The sequence below is a fragment of the Melospiza georgiana genome, chromosome 7 (assembly GCF_028018845.1).
Source record: "Melospiza georgiana isolate bMelGeo1 chromosome 7, bMelGeo1.pri, whole genome shotgun sequence".
Lineage (NCBI taxonomy): Eukaryota > Metazoa > Chordata > Aves > Passeriformes > Passerellidae > Melospiza > Melospiza georgiana.
In genome coordinates, this window is record NC_080436.1 from 40,966,235 (window position 1) to 40,985,747 (window position 19,513).

A 19,513-nucleotide genomic window follows, 5' to 3' on the forward strand; every position below is an offset into this window, starting at 1 on the left:
ATGAGGGGAGACAAGAGAAGAATCCCTCTGCTCACACCAGACCTGCAGCTGCCAAACCTCACCAAAGCACCTGAGGAGCCCCCAGGGACTGATGGTACAGAAGGGAGGTGATGGAGGACAGCACAGCAGGCAGCCTGCCCTCCATCTGGGTGTGAAGAAGGCAGGGCTGGGAACTAAGCAACATCCCAGCAGGTCTGGCTGATGGTGCCACCCTGAGGGCTTCCCCTGCCTTTGGGCAGTCCCAGCTGCTGCAGCTCACTTGACAGAGACTCATTGTCTATACTGTGCTTGGCTGCACTGGAGATGATGAAGCCGAGGACAGCAATGGTTGCCTTCACATCCCCTGACTGCAGATGGGAAGGAGGGCAAGCTCTGTCACCTTGGGAACGCATCTGCAGATTCATTGCTGCCCGTCTCTGGAGCATGGCTCCATCGGGGGATCGTGGTAAGGACAGCAGTGCTCACCTAACTGTGCACCTGAGGACAGCTTCAGGACCTTGTCATACTGTGGGAGAGCAGAGCTTCACAGTAAATACCAGCTAACATACTTAGTACCAGTGTTAACACTAACAATCCTTACCTAAATATTAATACTAGTAACACTATGCGTATTATTAGAGGCTGGTAGAGTTCTTAAGGCTGAGGCTTGCATGAAGAACACAAAATTAATTAACGTTGCTGATTATGCTATTGTGTTGAAATACTTGGCCTCCACTGCAGTAGCCCCACACTTACCTCGATGGCCTGCCCCAGCAGGTCCCAAAACACCTGGATGCAGATCAGCTTAAGCTTCACTGATGTGATAAACAGAGTTCATTCTTTAAAATTTTTAAAAGTTTATTAAAGGATAAAAGGACAAAATAATCCAGCACTGGGATGCTTTTAGCACACAGCCAAAGAGCACAGAGGTAGCTTAAAAACATGTTCACTATATACTGTTACATTGCTGAGGTTACATGCATATTCATTAACTTACACATTATTCAAACATTCCTTTGACTTTTTGATGTTCCAGGAACTCTCTTGTTTGGTTTTAACCTCTGACTTGTCTGCAGAACGTTCTGTAAATGAGGTCTACACATTTTATTTCTTCCTGTAGTTTTATCCTGTTGCTTCACACTCCCTGATAATACCGATAAGAGTCGATAAATGCTTCCTGGATGCTTAAGCTCTTTTTGTCACTATTATCACTTGGTAGGGGCAGTCTGCAGTTATAAGAAACAGAATAATTGCTTTACACCATTTTCTGAGTTAGTTACATAGAAGTACTTTAGTTTCTATTTCAACATTTTGCTAAAGCCTACGATATATTTATCAGGCTACAATTCATATGAAATATACAGTGCATACATAAACTGGCATATTACACTATACAAAGCAGTTAAAAGTAAGTATAAGTTTTACCATATCAAAATACTTGTAATGCAAAAAGCTAATCTATGAATGTGAAAGCCAATATTGTTTTATCATCTATAACATCCGACGACGAGGGTGAGCAGCGGGCCCGCAGCAGGCGGAGGGCGGGCAGGGGGACGCGGGCACTTAAATTTGGCCAGGGTGCTGATCTCGGCCAGTCGGGGCAGGCCAAGTCCCCGCAGAAGCGGAAGCACTGCGGTAGAAGAGGCACCCAGAGCCCGCAGCGGGCGCTGCACGCCCTCCCCTCTCCCGAGCCCTCTCCTCACCAAATCGCCGCCGCTCCCTAGTCCGCCCTGCTGTCGCAAAGACGACACGGAACCCCTCCCGGGCTACACTCCTCTCCGCCTCCTGCCCCGAGTGCCGATGGGGCTCTCCGGTAGGGGCTCTGCGGGAGTCTTTTCGCCGGGACCTGGGCACGAGAGAAGGCCGGAGAAGGGGACGGGGGTTTGGCGAGCGCGGCCGCCGCCGCCGCCGCCGCCGCCGCCTGCGAGCTCCGCCCTACGCTCCCACCGGCCTCAGCCTGACGGTTTCTAAGCCTGCCAATCACGGCCCGCCTTTCTCCGTCCGCCCTGTCCAATCACAGCCGCCCTTTCAAACGGGAAGCGGTCCCGCCAATCTCAGCCCCCTCAGTCGCGGCTCGCCGCCTCAGACTGGCCCCGCTCGCCCGTACGTCTGAGCCGCCGCCGCCGCCGCCGCCGCCGCCGCCGCCGCCTGCGAGCTCCGCCCTACGCTCCCACCGGCCTCAGCCTGACGGCTCCTAACCCTGCCAATCACGGCCCGCCTTTCTCCGTCCGCCCTGTCCAATCACAGCCGCCCTTTCAAACGGGAAGCGGTCCCGCCAATCTCAGCCCCCTCAGTCGCGGCTCGCCGCCTCAGACTGGCCCCGCTCGCCCGTACGTCTGAGCCGCCGCCGCCGCCGCCGCCGCCGCCTGCGAGCTCCGCCCTACGCTCCCACCGGCCTCAGCCTGACGGCTCCTAACCCTGCCAATCACGGCCCGCCTTTCTCCGTCCGCCCTGTCCAATCACAGCCGCCCTTTCAAACGGGAAGCGGTCCCGCCAATCTCAGCCCCCTCAGTCGCGGCTCGCCGCCTCAGACTGGCCCCGCTCGCCCGTACGTCTGAGCCGCCGCCGCCGCCGCCTGCGAGCTCCGCCCTACGCTCCCACCGGCCTCAGCCTGACGGCTCCTAAGCCTGCCAATCACGGCCCGCCTTTCTCCGTCCGCCCTGTCCAATCACAGCCGCCCTTTCAAACGGGAAGCGGTCCCGCCAATCTCAGCCCCCTCAGTCGCGGCTCGCCGCCTCAGACTGGCCCCGCTCGCCCGTACGTCTGAGCCGCCGCCGCCGCCGCCGCCGCCGCCGCCGCCGCCTGCGAGCTCCGCCCTACGCTCCCACCGGCCTCAGCCTGACGGCTCCTAAGCCTGCCAATCACGGCCCGCCTTTCTCCGTCCGCCCTGTCCAATCACAGCCGCCCTTTCAAACGGGAAGCGGTCCCGCCAATCTCAGCCCCCTCAGTCGCGGCTCGCCGCCTCAGACTGGCCCCGCTCGCCCGTACGTCTGAGCCGCCGCCGCCGCCGCCGCCTGCGAGCTCCGCCCTACGCTCCCACCGGCCTCAGCCTGACGGCTCCTAACCCTGCCAATCACGGCCCGCCTTTCTCCGTCCGCCCTGTCCAATCACAGCCGCCCTTTCAAACGGGAAGCGGTCCCGCCAATCTCAGCCCCCTCAGTCGCGGCTCGCCGCCTCAGACTGGCCCCGCTCGCCCGTACGTCTGAGCCGCCGCCGCCGCCGCCGCCGCCGCCGCCGCCGCCTGCGAGCTCCGCCCTACGCTCCCACCGGCCTCAGCCTGACGGCTCCTAACCCTGCCAATCACGGCCCGCCTTTCTCCGTCCGCCCTGTCCAATCACAGCCGCCCTTTCAAACGGGAAGCGGTCCCGCCAATCTCAGCCCCCTCAGTCGCGGCTCGCCGCCTCAGACTGGCCCCGCTCGCCCGTACGTCTGAGCCGCCGCCGCCGCCGCCGCCGCCGCCGCCGCCGCCGCCTGCGAGCTCCGCCCTACGCTCCCACCGGCCTCAGCCTGACGGCTCCTAACCCTGCCAATCACGGCCCACCTTTCTCCGTCCGCCCTGTCCAATCACAGCCGCCCTTTCAAACGGGAAGCGGTCCCGCCAATCTCAGCCCCCTCAGTCGCGGCTCGCCGCCTCAGACTGGCCCCGCTCGCCCGTACGTCTGAGCCGCCGCCGCCGCCGCCGCCGCCGCCGCCGCCGCCGCCTGCGAGCTCCGCCCTACGCTCCCTCCGGCCTCAGCCTGACGGCTCCTAACCCTGCCAATCACGGCCCGCCTTTCTCCGTCCGCCCTGTCCAATCACAGCCGCCCTTTCAAACGGGAAGCGGTCCCGCCAATCTCAGCCCCCTCAGTCGCGGCTCGCCGCCTCAGACTGGCCCCGCTCGCCCGTACGTCTGAGCCGCCGCCGCCGCCGCCGCCGCCGCCGCCGCCTGCGAGCTCCGCCCTACGCTCCCACCGGCCTCAGCCTGACGGCTCCTAAGCCTGCCAATCACGGCCCGCCTTTCTCCGTCCGCCCTGTCTAATCACAGCCGCCCTTTCAAACGGGAAGCGGTCCCGCCAATCTCAGCCCCCTCAGTCGCGGCTCGCCGCCTCAGACTGGCCCCGCTCGCCCGTACGTCTGAGCCGCCGCCGCCGCCGCCGCCGCCGCCGCCTGCGAGCTCCGCCCTACGCTCCCACCGGCCTCAGCCTGACGGCTCCTAAACCTGCCAATCACGGCCCGCCTTTCTCCGTCCGCCCTGTCCAATCACAGCCGCCCTTTCAAACGGGAAGCGGTCCCGCCAATCTCAGCCCCCTCAGTCGCGGCTCGCCGCCTCAGACTGGCCCCGCTCGCCCGTACGTCTGAGGCGCCGCTCCCGCCACCGCCGCTTTGGGAGCCGGCGGAGCAGCGTCCCCGCTGCCGCTGCCTCGGCAGGCGCTGTTGCGGACGGGAAGGGCGGCCGGTAGCTTCCAGTTCAGGTCCTGGTCGGGATCAGGTTCTGGTCCAGGGAAGCGGGCAGGCGGCGGGGAGCGGGCGGACGCGGCCACAGCAATGGCGGCGGCGGGAGCAGCGCTTGAGGGGACCGCGGGGAGTCGCGGATCCGAGCGCGGCGGGAATTGGCGGGCTGGGATTGGTGGAGCCGGCAGGCGCTGCTCGGGTTGTGATTGGCTGGCTGTCCGCCCGTGGGCCATAAATAGCGGGCGTTGGAGAGGCAGCGCCGTCAGTTCGGCGGTGAAGCTGGGAGAGGCGGGAGCTGCGGATGCGCGGTCCGAGGAGCGGCGCTGCGGCAGGACGGGACCCCCGCGGCAGCTGATCCGGGGAGCGCTGGTGAGCACGGACGCGATGCCTGCGGCCGTATCTGGGGCCGGCCGTGTCCAGTTCTTTCTGCCGCGCCCTGCGTGGCTCGGGTAGCCGGCGGCTGGTGTGGGGCCTGGAGTGGCGCGGTGGGGGGGGAGGGGCACCGTCTGCTGTCACTGGGGGCTGGGAAGTAGCTGCTTCGCGGTTTCTGGATTTAAAGAAATGTTCAGAATACGAGGAATAAAGCTTGCTTTTTGTATTTTTATTACTTTATTTTCTTTTTACTTGTAATGTTTTTTTTCTTAATTGTGTTATTTTATTGTTGCCCGTTTTAATACATTTTTTGGTTTGATTTGTTTTCTTTACTAGATATCTCATGTTAATTCGGTAAGGGTTGTGGGACTGGGGCTGAAACACCAGTTGTGAGAGCAGTGGGGACATGAAACCCCAGGGTGTGGAATAATGATTTTGGCATGAGTCAGGCCCAAAACAATGTGGAGGGGTGGAAATGCTGAGGCTAGATAAATGCATTGGGAGGAAGGCATGGAGCTGCAGCACAGGGCCTGCAGGTTATGCCTGGGGGTTCCCAGCCCCTGCCCTATGGTACCAACGAGGGGCTGAGGGTGTGGGGACTCAGAGGGTTCTAGGGCTCAAGAACCAGCCCAAGAGTGCCTTTTGGGATGGGGGGGCAGGAGTCCAGTGGCTGTTCCCAGCCCCCGGAGCTGCCTGAGGGGAGGTGAGGGGGCCTTTGTGCAGGTGCTGGGCTGAGAGCCAGGGTGAGGGGGAGGATGGATGTTGAGCTTCAGGCTTCCAGTGTCCCCAGAGTTGGGATGCCACTTAGGGTTGCCACTTAGGGCTGGGTGGGTGGATGGGACAGCTTCTAGAGATACTGAAATTGTAATGATGGCAGTAACTGATTTGTGGCCTTATCAACAGCCCCAAGGTGCAGTGAGAAGCATGAGCAGCTTTTAACTGCAGCCAGTAGGAAGCTGAGGAGCTGGAGCTGAGGCAGCAGAGCTGGAGGAGACAGAAATATGGTAGGGTTTGATGTAAAACCTCTGTGGGCCTGGGATAGGGATTGTGGAGTGGGGAGGTGAACTGCATGGTTGGAATTGAAATTGCTGTGAGGGCTGTGATCTGAGCTCAAGAACTAGAGCTAAAACAAAGATCCTGTCCTGAGAAGCACAAGTAGTATCGTGTGGCACTACTGTGAAGATGTTGAGCAGGAAGTGCAAGAGAAGAGCTGGCAGTTAAATAAAGCTTGTGGGACTGGAGTTGAAATCACTGGGGACGGGGTGGGGACTGCAGTGCTGCAGAAACAGTCACTGCTACAAGGGATACTCACTGTGGATCTCAGGACTAAACGCGGAATGGGACACAGAGCTGGAAGAAGAGAGCTGGCAGTAAAATAAAGCTTGTGGGTCAAGAGCTGAAATCACTGGGCCTGGTCTTAATCACTGTGGGACTGGCATTGCAGCTTAACACATGACAGCAACCTTAGGACTGGTAAAGGCAGTGTATTGTTCTTGCGCCGAGGTCACTGTAGGCCTGTGACATGGATGCAGGGGCTGGGTATTGCCGCTAATAGTAGAACAGGATGTGTGGAGTGGGGAAAGGGGGCGGCAAGCTCGCGCCTGAAAACCCCGTCGATGCTAGAATATTGCCTGCGCCTGTGATGGCACCTCTTGGGGTGCGGCTGAAATCTCTGTGGGGCTGGGAAGTGGACGGCGGGGCTGGCAATTTGAATGAAAATGGCAAAGGCACTAGACCTGTGAACGGGGCCGTGGGCATCCAGGACGACTTATGCAGGGGTGTGCAAAGTGACTGGGGACTGCTCGGTGGGAGCTAAAATCACTGCAGGGCTAGCATATGGATGGTGGGGTGGGCTTCCAGAGGCTCGTGCCAGAGCTGAATTGTTGCCCAGCTGGAGCCAAGAGCCAGATGCTGCCATTTGAAGCTGGAGAAACACAGAGCTGGAGCTGGAAGAAGAGAGCTGGCAGTAAAATAAAGCTTGTGGGTCAAGAGCTGAAATCACTGGGCCTGGTCTTAATCACTGTGGGACTGGCATTGCAGCTTAACACATGTCAGCAACCTTAGGGCTGGTAAAGGCAGTGTATTGTTCTTGCGCCGAGGTCACTGTAGGCCTGTGACATGGATGCAGGGGCTGGGTATTGCCGCTAATAGTAGAACAGGATGTGTGGAGTGGGGAAAGGGGGCGGCAAGCTCGCGCCTGAAAACCCCGTCGATGCTAGAATATTGCCTGCGCCTGTGATGGCACCTCTTGGGGTGCGGCTGAAATCTCTGTGGGGCTGGGAAGTGGACGGCGGGGCTGGCAATTTGAATGAAAATGGCAAAGGCACTAGACCTGTGAACGGGGCCGTGGGCATCCAGGACGACTTATGCAGGGGTGTGCAAAGTGACTGGGGACTGCTCGGTGGGAGCTAAAATCACTGCAGGGCTAGCATATGGATGGTGGGGTGGGCTTCCAGAGGCTCGTGCCAGAGCTGAATTGTTGCCCAGCTGGAGCCAAGAGCCAGATGCTGCCATTTGAAGCTGGAGAAACACAGAGCTGGAGCTGGAAGAAGAGAGCTGGCAGTAAAATAAAGCTTGTGGGTCAAGAGCTGAAATCACTGGGCCTGGTCTTAATCACTGTGGGACTGGCATTGCAGCTTAACACATGACAGCAACCTTAGGGCTGGTAAAGGCAGTGTATTGTTCTTGCGCCGAGGTCACTGTAGGCCTGTGACATGGATGCAGGGGCTGGGTATTGCCGCTAATAGTAGAACAGGATGTGTGGAGTGGGGAAAGGGGGCGGCAAGCTCGCGCCTGAAAACCCCGTCGATGCTAGAATATTGCCTGCGCCTGTGATGGCACCTCTTGGGGTGCGGCTGAAATCTCTGTGGGGCTGGGAAGTGGACGGCGGGGCTGGCAATTTGAATGAAAATGGCAAAGGCACTAGACCTGTGAACGGGGCCGTGGGCATCCAGGACGACTTATGCAGGGGTGTGCAAAGTGACTGGGGACTGCTCGGTGGGAGCTAAAATCACTGCAGGGCTAGCATATGGATGGTGGGGTGGGCTTCCAGAGGCTCGTGCCAGAGCTGAATTGTTGCCCAGCTGGAGCCAAGAGCCAGATGCTGCCATTTGAAGCTGGAGAAACACAGAGCTGGAGCTGGAAGAAGAGAGCTGGCAGTAAAATAAAGCTTGTGGGTCAAGAGCTGAAATCACTGGGCCTGGTCTTAATCACTGTGGGACTGGCATTGCAGCTTAACACATGTCAGCAACCTTAGGGCTGGTAAAGGCAGTGTATTGTTCTTGCGCCGAGGTCACTGTAGGCCTGTGACATGGATGCAGGGGCTGGGTATTGCCGCTAATAGTAGAACAGGATGTGTGGAGTGGGGAAAGGGGGCGGCAAGCTCGCGCCTGAAAACCCCGTCGATGCTAGAATATTGCCTGCGCCTGTGATGGCACCTCTTGGGGTGCGGCTGAAATCTCTGTGGGGCTGGGAAGTGGACGGCGGGGCTGGCAATTTGAATGAAAATGGCAAAGGCACTAGACCTGTGAACGGGGCCGTGGGCATCCAGGACGACTTATGCAGGGGTGTGCAAAGTGACTGGGGACTGCTCGGTGGGAGCTAAAATCACTGCAGGGCTAGCATATGGATGGTGGGGTGGGCTTCCAGAGGCTCGTGCCAGAGCTGAATTGTTGCCCAGCTGGAGCCAAGAGCCAGATGCTGCCATTTGAAGCTGGAGAAACACAGAGCTGGAGCTGGAAGAAGAGAGCTGGCAGTAAAATAAAGCTTGTGGGTCAAGAGCTGAAATCACTGGGCCTGGTCTTAATCACTGTGGGACTGGCATTGCAGCTTAACACATGACAGCAACCTTAGGGCTGGTAAAGGCAGTGTATTGTTCTTGCGCCGAGGTCACTGTAGGCCTGTGACATGGATGCAGGGGCTGGGTATTGCCGCTAATAGTAGAACAGGATGTGTGGAGTGGGGAAAGGGGGCGGCAAGCTCGCGCCTGAAAACCCCGTCGATGCTAGAATATTGCCTGCGCCTGTGATGGCACCTCTTGGGGTGCGGCTGAAATCTCTGTGGGGCTGGGAAGTGGACGGCGGGGCTGGCAATTTGAATGAAAATGGCAAAGGCACTAGACCTGTGAACGGGGCCGTGGGCATCCAGGACGACTTATGCAGGGGTGTGCAAAGTGACTGGGGACTGCTCGGTGGGAGCTAAAATCACTGCAGGGCTAGCATATGGATGGTGGGGTGGGCTTCCAGAGGCTCGTGCCAGAGCTGAATTGTTGCCCAGCTGGAGCCAAGAGCCAGATGCTGCCATTTGAAGCTGGAGAAACACAGAGCTGGAGCTGGAAGAAGAGAGCTGGCAGTAAAATAAAGCTTGTGGGTCAAGAGCTGAAATCACTGGGCCTGGTCTTAATCACTGTGGGACTGGCATTGCAGCTTAACACATGTCAGCAACCTTAGGGCTGGTAAAGGCAGTGTATTGTTCTTGCGCCGAGGTCACTGTAGGCCTGTGACATGGATGCAGGGGCTGGGTATTGCCGCTAATAGTAGAACAGGATGTGTGGAGTGGGGAAAGGGGGCGGCAAGCTCGCGCCTGAAAACCCCGTCGATGCTAGAATATTGCCTGCGCCTGTGATGGCACCTCTTGGGGTGCGGCTGAAATCTCTGTGGGGCTGGGAAGTGGACGGCGGGGCTGGCAATTTGAATGAAAATGGCAAAGGCACTAGACCTGTGAACGGGGCCGTGGGCATCCAGGACGACTTATGCAGGGGTGTGCAAAGTGACTGGGGACTGCTCGGTGGGAGCTAAAATCACTGCAGGGCTAGCATATGGATGGTGGGGTGGGCTTCCAGAGGCTCGTGCCAGAGCTGAATTGTTGCCCAGCTGGAGCCAAGAGCCAGATGCTGCCATTTGAAGCTGGAGAAACACAGAGCTGGAGCTGGAAGAAGAGAGCTGGCAGTAAAATAAAGCTTGTGGGTCAAGAGCTGAAATCACGGCCTGGTCTTAATCACTGTGGGACTGGCATTGCAGCTTAACACATGTCAGCAACCTTAGGGCTGGTAAAGGCAGTGTATTGTTCTTGCGCCGAGGTCACTGTAGGCCTGTGACATGGATGCAGGGGCTGGGTATTGCCGCTAATAGTAGAACAGGATGTGTGGAGTGGGGAAAGGGGGCGGCAAGCTCGCGCCTGAAAACCCCGTCGATGCTAGAATATTGCCTGCGCCTGTGATGGCACCTCTTGGGGTGCGGCTGAAATCTCTGTGGGGCTGGGAAGTGGACGGCGGGGCTGGCAATTTGAATGAAAATGGCAAAGGCACTAGACCTGTGAACGGGGCCGTGGGCATCCAGGACGACTTATGCAGGGGTGTGCAAAGTGACTGGGGACTGCTCGGTGGGAGCTAAAATCACTGCAGGGCTAGCATATGGATGGTGGGGTGGGCTTCCAGAGGCTCGTGCCAGAGCTGAATTGTTGCCCAGCTGGAGCCAAGAGCCAGATGCTGCCATTTGAAGCTGGAGAAACACAGAGCTGGAGCTGGAAGAAGAGAGCTGGCAGTAAAATAAAGCTTGTGGGTCAAGAGCTGAAATCACTGGGCCTGGTCTTAATCACTGTGGGACTGGCATTGCAGCTTAACACATGACAGCAACCTTAGGGCTGGTAAAGGCAGTGTATTGTTCTTGCGCCGAGGTCACTGTAGGCCTGTGACATGGATGCAGGGGCTGGGTATTGCCGCTAATAGTAGAACAGGATGTGTGGAGTGGGGAAAGGGGGCGGCAAGCTCGCGCCTGAAAACCCCGTCGATGCTAGAATATTGCCTGCGCCTGTGATGGCACCTCTTGGGGTGCGGCTGAAATCTCTGTGGGGCTGGGAAGTGGACGGCGGGGCTGGCAATTTGAATGAAAATGGCAAAGGCACTAGACCTGTGAACGGGGCCGTGGGCATCCAGGACGACTTATGCAGGGGTGTGCAAAGTGACTGGGGACTGCTCGGTGGGAGCTAAAATCACTGCAGGGCTAGCATATGGATGGTGGGGTGGGCTTCCAGAGGCTCGTGCCAGAGCTGAATTGTTGCCCAGCTGGAGCCAAGAGCCAGATGCTGCCATTTGAAGCTGGAGAAACACAGAGCTGGAGCTGGAAGAAGAGAGCTGGCAGTAAAATAAAGCTTGTGGGTCAAGAGCTGAAATCACTGGGCCTGGTCTTAATCACTGTGGGACTGGCATTGCAGCTTAACACATGACAGCAACCTTAGGGCTGGTAAAGGCAGTGTATTGTTCTTGCGCCGAGGTCACTGTAGGCCTGTGACATGGATGCAGGGGCTGGGTATTGCCGCTAATAGTAGAACAGGATGTGTGGAGTGGGGAAAGGGGGCGGCAAGCTCGCGCCTGAAAACCCCGTCGATGCTAGAATATTGCCTGCGCCTGTGATGGCACCTCTTGGGGTGCGGCTGAAATCTCTGTGGGGCTGGGAAGTGGACGGCGGGGCTGGCAATTTGAATGAAAATGGCAAAGGCACTAGACCTGTGAACGGGGCCGTGGGCATCCAGGACGACTTATGCAGGGGTGTGCAAAGTGACTGGGGACTGCTCGGTGGGAGCTAAAATCACTGCAGGGCTAGCATATGGATGGTGGGGTGGGCTTCCAGAGGCTCGTGCCAGAGCTGAATTGTTGCCCAGCTGGAGCCAAGAGCCAGATGCTGCCATTTGAAGCTGGAGAAACACAGAGCTGGAGCTGGAAGAAGAGAGCTGGCAGTAAAATAAAGCTTGTGGGTCAAGAGCTGAAATCACTGGGCCTGGTCTTAATCACTGTGGGACTGGCATTGCAGCTTAACACATGTCAGCAACCTTAGGGCTGGTAAAGGCAGTGTATTGTTCTTGCGCCGAGGTCACTGTAGGCCTGTGACATGGATGCAGGGGCTGGGTATTGCCGCTAATAGTAGAACAGGATGTGTGGAGTGGGGAAAGGGGGCGGCAAGCTCGCGCCTGAAAACCCCGTCGATGCTAGAATATTGCCTGCGCCTGTGATGGCACCTCTTGGGGTGCGGCTGAAATCTCTGTGGGGCTGGGAAGTGGACGGCGGGGCTGGCAATTTGAATGAAAATGGCAAAGGCACTAGACCTGTGAACGGGGCCGTGGGCATCCAGGACGACTTATGCAGGGGTGTGCAAAGTGACTGGGGACTGCTCGGTGGGAGCTAAAATCACTGCAGGGCTAGCATATGGATGGTGGGGTGGGCTTCCAGAGGCTCGTGCCAGAGCTGAATTGTTGCCCAGCTGGAGCCAAGAGCCAGATGCTGCCATTTGAAGCTGGAGAAACACAGAGCTGGAGCTGGAAGAAGAGAGCTGGCAGTAAAATAAAGCTTGTGGGTCAAGAGCTGAAATCACTGGGCCTGGTCTTAATCACTGTGGGACTGGCATTGCAGCTTAACACATGACAGCAACCTTAGGGCTGGTAAAGGCAGTGTATTGTTCTTGCGCCGAGGTCACTGTAGGCCTGTGACATGGATGCAGGGGCTGGGTATTGCCGCTAATAGTAGAACAGGATGTGTGGAGTGGGGAAAGGGGGCGGCAAGCTCGCGCCTGAAAACCCCGTCGATGCTAGAATATTGCCTGCGCCTGTGATGGCACCTCTTGGGGTGCGGCTGAAATCTCTGTGGGGCTGGGAAGTGGACGGCGGGGCTGGCAATTTGAATGAAAATGGCAAAGGCACTAGACCTGTGAACGGGGCCGTGGGCATCCAGGACGACTTATGCAGGGGTGTGCAAAGTGACTGGGGACTGCTCGGTGGGAGCTAAAATCACTGCAGGGCTAGCATATGGATGGTGGGGTGGGCTTCCAGAGGCTCGTGCCAGAGCTGAATTGTTGCCCAGCTGGAGCCAAGAGCCAGATGCTGCCATTTGAAGCTGGAGAAACACAGAGCTGGAGCTGGAAGAAGAGAGCTGGCAGTAAAATAAAGCTTGTGGGTCAAGAGCTGAAATCACTGGGCCTGGTCTTAATCACTGTGGGACTGGCATTGCAGCTTAACACATGACAGCAACCTTAGGGCTGGTAAAGGCAGTGTATTGTTCTTGCGCCGAGGTCACTGTAGGCCTGTGACATGGATGCAGGGGCTGGGTATTGCCGCTAATAGTAGAACAGGATGTGTGGAGTGGGGAAAGGGGGCGGCAAGCTCGCGCCTGAAAACCCCGTCGATGCTAGAATATTGCCTGCGCCTGTGATGGCACCTCTTGGGGTGCGGCTGAAATCTCTGTGGGGCTGGGAAGTGGACGGCGGGGCTGGCAATTTGAATGAAAATGGCAAAGGCACTAGACCTGTGAACGGGGCCGTGGGCATCCAGGACGACTTATGCAGGGGTGTGCAAAGTGACTGGGGACTGCTCGGTGGGAGCTAAAATCACTGCAGGGCTAGCATATGGATGGTGGGGTGGGCTTCCAGAGGCTCGTGCCAGAGCTGAATTGTTGCCCAGCTGGAGCCAAGAGCCAGATGCTGCCATTTGAAGCTGGAGAAACACAGAGCTGGAGCTGGAAGAAGAGAGCTGGCAGTAAAATAAAGCTTGTGGGTCAAGAGCTGAAATCACTGGGCCTGGTCTTAATCACTGTGGGACTGGCATTGCAGCTTAACACATGACAGCAACCTTAGGGCTGGTAAAGGCAGTGTATTGTTCTTGCGCCGAGGTCACTGTAGGCCTGTGACATGGATGCAGGGGCTGGGTATTGCCGCTAATAGTAGAACAGGATGTGTGGAGTGGGGAAAGGGGGCGGCAAGCTCGCGCCTGAAAACCCCGTCGATGCTAGAATATTGCCTGCGCCTGTGATGGCACCTCTTGGGGTGCGGCTGAAATCTCTGTGGGGCTGGGAAGTGGACGGCGGGGCTGGCAATTTGAATGAAAATGGCAAAGGCACTAGACCTGTGAACGGGGCCGTGGGCATCCAGGACGACTTATGCAGGGGTGTGCAAAGTGACTGGGGACTGCTCGGTGGGAGCTAAAATCACTGCAGGGCTAGCATATGGATGGTGGGGTGGGCTTCCAGAGGCTCGTGCCAGAGCTGAATTGTTGCCCAGCTGGAGCCAAGAGCCAGATGCTGCCATTTGAAGCTGGAGAAACACAGAGCTGGAGCTGGAAGAAGAGAGCTGGCAGTAAAATAAAGCTTGTGGGTCAAGAGCTGAAATCACTGGGCCTGGTCTTAATCACTGTGGGACTGGCATTGCAGCTTAACACATGACAGCAACCTTAGGGCTGGTAAAGGCAGTGTATTGTTCTTGCGCCGAGGTCACTGTAGGCCTGTGACATGGATGCAGGGGCTGGGTATTGCCGCTAATAGTAGAACAGGATGTGTGGAGTGGGGAAAGGGGGCGGCAAGCTCGCGCCTGAAAACCCCGTCGATGCTAGAATATTGCCTGCGCCTGTGATGGCACCTCTTGGGGTGCGGCTGAAATCTCTGTGGGGCTGGGAAGTGGACGGCGGGGCTGGCAATTTGAATGAAAATGGCAAAGGCACTAGACCTGTGAACGGGGCCGTGGGCATCCAGGACGACTTATGCAGGGGTGTGCAAAGTGACTGGGGACTGCTCGGTGGGAGCTAAAATCACTGCAGGGCTAGCATATGGATGGTGGGGTGGGCTTCCAGAGGCTCGTGCCAGAGCTGAATTGTTGCCCAGCTGGAGCCAAGAGCCAGATGCTGCCATTTGAAGCTGGAGAAACACAGAGCTGGAGCTGGAAGAAGAGAGCTGGCAGTAAAATAAAGCTTGTGGGTCAAGAGCTGAAATCACTGGGCCTGGTCTTAATCACTGTGGGACTGGCATTGCAGCTTAACACATGACAGCAACCTTAGGGCTGGTAAAGGCAGTGTATTGTTCTTGCGCCGAGGTCACTGTAGGCCTGTGACATGGATGCAGGGGCTGGGTATTGCCGCTAATAGTAGAACAGGATGTGTGGAGTGGGGAAAGGGGGCGGCAAGCTCGCGCCTGAAAACCCCGTCGATGCTAGAATATTGCCTGCGCCTGTGATGGCACCTCTTGGGGTGCGGCTGAAATCTCTGTGGGGCTGGGAAGTGGACGGCAGGGCTGGCAATTTGAATGAAAATGGCAAAGGCACTAGACCTGTGAACGGGGCCGTGGGCATCCAGGACGACTTATGCAGGGGTGTGCAAAGTGACTGGGGACTGCTCGGTGGGAGCTAAAATCACTGCAGGGCTAGCATATGGATGGTGGGGTGGGCTTCCAGAGGCTCGTGCCAGAGCTGAATTGTTGCCCAGCTGGAGCCAAGAGCCAGATGCTGCCATTTGAAGCTGGAGAAACACAGAGCTGGAGCTGGAAGAAGAGAGCTGGCAGTAAAATAAAGCTTGTGGGTCAAGAGCTGAAATCACTGGGCCTGGTCTTAATCACTGTGGGACTGGCATTGCAGCTTAACACATGTCAGCAACCTTAGGGCTGGTAAAGGCAGTGTATTGTTCTTGCGCCGAGGTCACTGTAGGCCTGTGACATGGATGCAGGGGCTGGGTATTGCCGCTAATAGTAGAACAGGATGTGTGGAGTGGGGAAAGGGGGCGGCAAGCTCGCGCCTGAAAACCCCGTCGATGCTAGAATATTGCCTGCGCCTGTGATGGCACCTCTTGGGGTGCGGCTGAAATCTCTGTGGGGCTGGGAAGTGGACGGCGGGGCTGGCAATTTGAATGAAAATGGCAAAGGCACTAGACCTGTGAACGGGGCCGTGGGCATCCAGGACGACTTATGCAGGGGTGTGCAAAGTGACTGGGGACTGCTCGGTGGGAGCTAAAATCACTGCAGGGCTAGCATATGGATGGTGGGGTGGGCTTCCAGAGGCTCGTGCCAGAGCTGAATTGTTGCCCAGCTGGAGCCAAGAGCCAGATGCTGCCATTTGAAGCTGGAGAAACACAGAGCTGGAGCTGGAAGAAGAGAGCTGGCAGTAAAATAAAGCTTGTGGGTCAAGAGCTGAAATCACTGGGCCTGGTCTTAATCACTGTGGGACTGGCATTGCAGCTTAACACATGACAGCAACCTTAGGGCTGGTAAAGGCAGTGTATTGTTCTTGCGCCGAGGTCACTGTAGGCCTGTGACATGGATGCAGGGGCTGGGTATTGCCGCTAATAGTAGAACAGGATGTGTGGAGTGGGGAAAGGGGGCGGCAAGCTCGCGCCTGAAAACCCCGTCGATGCTAGAATATTGCCTGCGCCTGTGATGGCACCTCTTGGGGTGCGGCTGAAATCTCTGTGGGGCTGGGAAGTGGACGGCGGGGCTGGCAATTTGAACGAAAATGGCAAAGGCACTAGACCTGTGAACGGGGCCGTGGGCATCCAGGACGACTTATGCAGGGGTGTGCAAAGTGACTGGGGACTGCTCGGTGGGAGCTAAAATCACTGCAGGGCTAGCATATGGATGGTGGGGTGGGCTTCCAGAGGCTCGTGCCAGAGCTGAATTGTTGCCCAGCTGGAGCCAAGAGCCAGATGCTGCCATTTGAAGCTGGAGAAACACAGAGCTGGAGCTGGAAGAAGAGAGCTGGCAGTAAAATAAAGCTTGTGGGTCAAGAGCTGAAATCACTGGGCCTGGTCTTAATCACTGTGGGACTGGCATTGCAGCTTAACACATGACAGCAACCTTAGGGCTGGTAAAGGCAGTGTATTGTTCTTGCGCCGAGGTCACTGTAGGCCTGTGACATGGATGCAGGGGCTGGGTATTGCCGCTAATAGTAGAACAGGATGTGTGGAGTGGGGAAAGGGGGCGGCAAGCTCGCGCCTGAAAACCCCGTCGATGCTAGAATATTGCCTGCGCCTGTGATGGCACCTCTTGGGGTGCGGCTGAAATCTCTGTGGGGCTGGGAAGTGGACGGCGGGGCTGGCAATTTGAATGAAAATGGCAAAGGCACTAGACCTGTGAACGGGGCCGTGGGCATCCAGGACGACTTATGCAGGGGTGTGCAAAGTGACTGGGGACTGCTCGGTGGGAGCTAAAATCACTGCAGGGCTAGCATATGGATGGTGGGGTGGGCTTCCAGAGGCTCGTGCCAGAGCTGAATTGTTGCCCAGCTGGAGCCAAGAGCCAGATGCTGCCATTTGAAGCTGGAGAAACACAGAGCTGGAGCTGGAAGAAGAGAGCTGGCAGTAAAATAAAGCTTGTGGGTCAAGAGCTGAAATCACTGGGCCTGGTCTTAATCACTGTGGGACTGGCATTGCAGCTTAACACATGACAGCAACCTTAGGGCTGGTAAAGGCAGTGTATTGTTCTTGCGCCGAGGTCACTGTAGGCCTGTGACATGGATGCAGGGGCTGGGTATTGCCGCTAATAGTAGAACAGGATGTGTGGAGTGGGGAAAGGGGGCGGCAAGCTCGCGCCTGAAAACCCCGTCGATGCTAGAATATTGCCTGCGCCTGTGATGGCACCTCTTGGGGTGCGGCTGAAATCTCTGTGGGGCTGGGAAGTGGACGGCGGGGCTGGCAATTTGAATGAAAATGGCAAAGGCACTAGACCTGTGAACGGGGCCGTGGGCATCCAGGACGACTTATGCAGGGGTGTGCAAAGTGACTGGGGACTGCTCGGTGGGAGCTAAAATCACTGCAGGGCTAGCATATGGATGGTGGGGTGGGCTTCCAGAGGCTCGTGCCAGAGCTGAATTGTTGCCCAGCTGGAGCCAAGAGCCAGATGCTGCCATTTGAAGCTGGAGAAACACAGAGCTGGAGCTGGAAGAAGAGAGCTGGCAGTAAAATAAAGCTTGTGGGTCAAGAGCTGAAATCACTGGGCCTGGTCTTAATCACTGTGGGACTGGCATTGCAGCTTAACACATGTCAGCAACCTTAGGGCTGGTAAAGGCAGTGTATTGTTCTTGCGCCGAGGTCACTGTAGGCCTGTGACATGGATGCAGGGGCTGGGTATTGCCGCTAATAGTAGAACAGGATGTGTGGAGTGGGGAAAGGGGGCGGCAAGCTCGCGCCTGAAAACCCCGTCGATGCTAGAATATTGCCTGCGCCTGTGATGGCACCTCTTGGGGTGCGGCTGAAATCTCTGTGGGGCTGGGAAGTGGACGGCGGGGCTGGCAATTTGAATGAAAATGGCAAAGGCACTAGACCTGTGAACGGGGCCGTGGGCATCCAGGACGACTTATGCAGGGGTGTGCAAAGTGACTGGGGACTGCTCGGTGGGAGCTAAAATCACTGCAGGGCTAGCATATGGATGGTGGGGTGGGCTTCCAGAGGCTCGTGCCAGAGCTGAATTGTTGCCCAGCTGGAGCCAAGAGCCAGATGCTGCCATTTGAAGCTGGAGAAACACAGAGCTGGAGCTGGAAGAAGAGAGCTGGCAGTAAAATAAAGCTTGTGGGTCAAGAGCTGAAATCACTGGGCCTGGTCTTAATCACTGTGGGACTGGCATTGCAGCTTAACACATGTCAGCAACCTTAGGGCTGGTAAAGGCAGTGTATTGTTCTTGCGCCGAGGTCACTGTAGGCCTGTGACATGGATGCAGGGGCTGGGTATTGCCGCTAATAGTAGAACAGGATGTGTGGAGTGGGGAAAGGGGGCGGCAAGCTCGCGCCTGAAAACCCCGTCGATGCTAGAATATTGCCTGCGCCTGTGATGGCACCTCTTGGGGTGCGGCTGAAATCTCTGTGGGGCTGGGAAGTGGACGGCGGGGCTGGCAATTTGAATGAAAATGGCAAAGGCACTGGACCTGTGAACGGGGCCGTGGGCATCCAGGACGACTTATGCAGGGGTGTGCAAAGTGACTGGGGACTGCTCGGTGGGAGCTAAAATCACTGCAGGGCTAGCATATGGATGGTGGGGTGGGCTTCCAGAGGCTCGTGCCAGAGCTGAATTGTTGCCCAGCTGGAGCCAAGAGCCAGATGCTGCCATTTGAAGCTGGAGAAACACAGAGCTGGAGCTGGAAGAAGAGAGCTGGCAGTAAAATAAAGCTTGTGGGTCAAGAGCTGAAATCACTGGGCCTGGTCTTAATCACTGTGGGACTGGCATTGCAGCTTAACACATGACAGCAACCTTAGGGCTGGTAAAGGCAGTGTATTGTTCTTGCGCCGAGGTCACTGTAGGCCTGTGACATGGATGCAGGGGCTGGGTATTGCCGCTAATAGTAGAACAGGATGTGTGGAGTGGGGAAAGGGGGCGGCAAGCTCGCGCCTGAAAACCCCGTCGATGCTAGAATATTGCCTGCGCCTGTGATGGCACCTCTTGGGGTGCGGCTGAAATCTCTGTGGGGCTGGGAAGTGGACGGCGGGGCTGGCAATTTGAATGAAAATGGCAAAGGCACTAGACCTGTGAACGGGGCCGTGGGCATCCAGGACGACTTATGCAGGGGTGTGCAAAGTGACTGGGGACTGCTCGGTGGGAGCTAAAATCACTGCAGGGCTAGCATATGGATGGTGGGGTGGGCTTCCAGAGGCTCGTGCCAGAGCTGAATTGTTGCCCAGCTGGAGCCAAGAGCCAGATGCTGCCATTTGAAGCTGGAGAAACACAGAGCTGGAGCTGGAAGAAGAGAGCTGGCAGTAAAATAAAGCTTGTGGGTCAAGAGCTGAAATCACTGGGCCTGGTCTTAATCACTGTGGGACTGGCATTGCAGCTTAACACATGACAGCAACCTTAGGGCTGGTAAAGGCAGTGTATTGTTCTTGCGCCGAGGTCACTGTAGGCCTGTGACATGGATGCAGGGGCTGGGTATTGCCGCTAATAGTAGAACAGGATGTGTGGAGTGGGGAAAGGGGGCGGCAAGCTCGCGCCTGAAAACCCCGTCGATGCT

At 57.1% G+C, this 19,513-nt stretch overlaps 1 protein-coding gene across 1 annotated transcript; it reads right to left on the reverse strand.

The window, feature by feature from the left end:
• Window positions 1-1,745: 1,745 nt before the first annotated feature.
• Window positions 1,746-4,643, reverse strand: LOC131085944 (spidroin-1-like). Its single transcript, XM_058028524.1, has 12 exons — window positions 4,312-4,643; window positions 4,091-4,210; window positions 3,867-3,989; window positions 3,637-3,765; window positions 3,407-3,535; window positions 3,180-3,305; window positions 2,968-3,078; window positions 2,741-2,866; window positions 2,532-2,639; window positions 2,314-2,430; window positions 2,087-2,212; window positions 1,746-1,914 (listed from the first exon to the last, which is right to left on the reverse strand). The coding sequence occupies exons 1-12, from the start codon at window positions 4,641-4,643 to the stop codon at window positions 1,746-1,748; spliced, it is 1,716 nt and encodes a 571-aa protein (XP_057884507.1).
• Window positions 4,644-19,513: the final 14,870 nt, after the last annotated feature.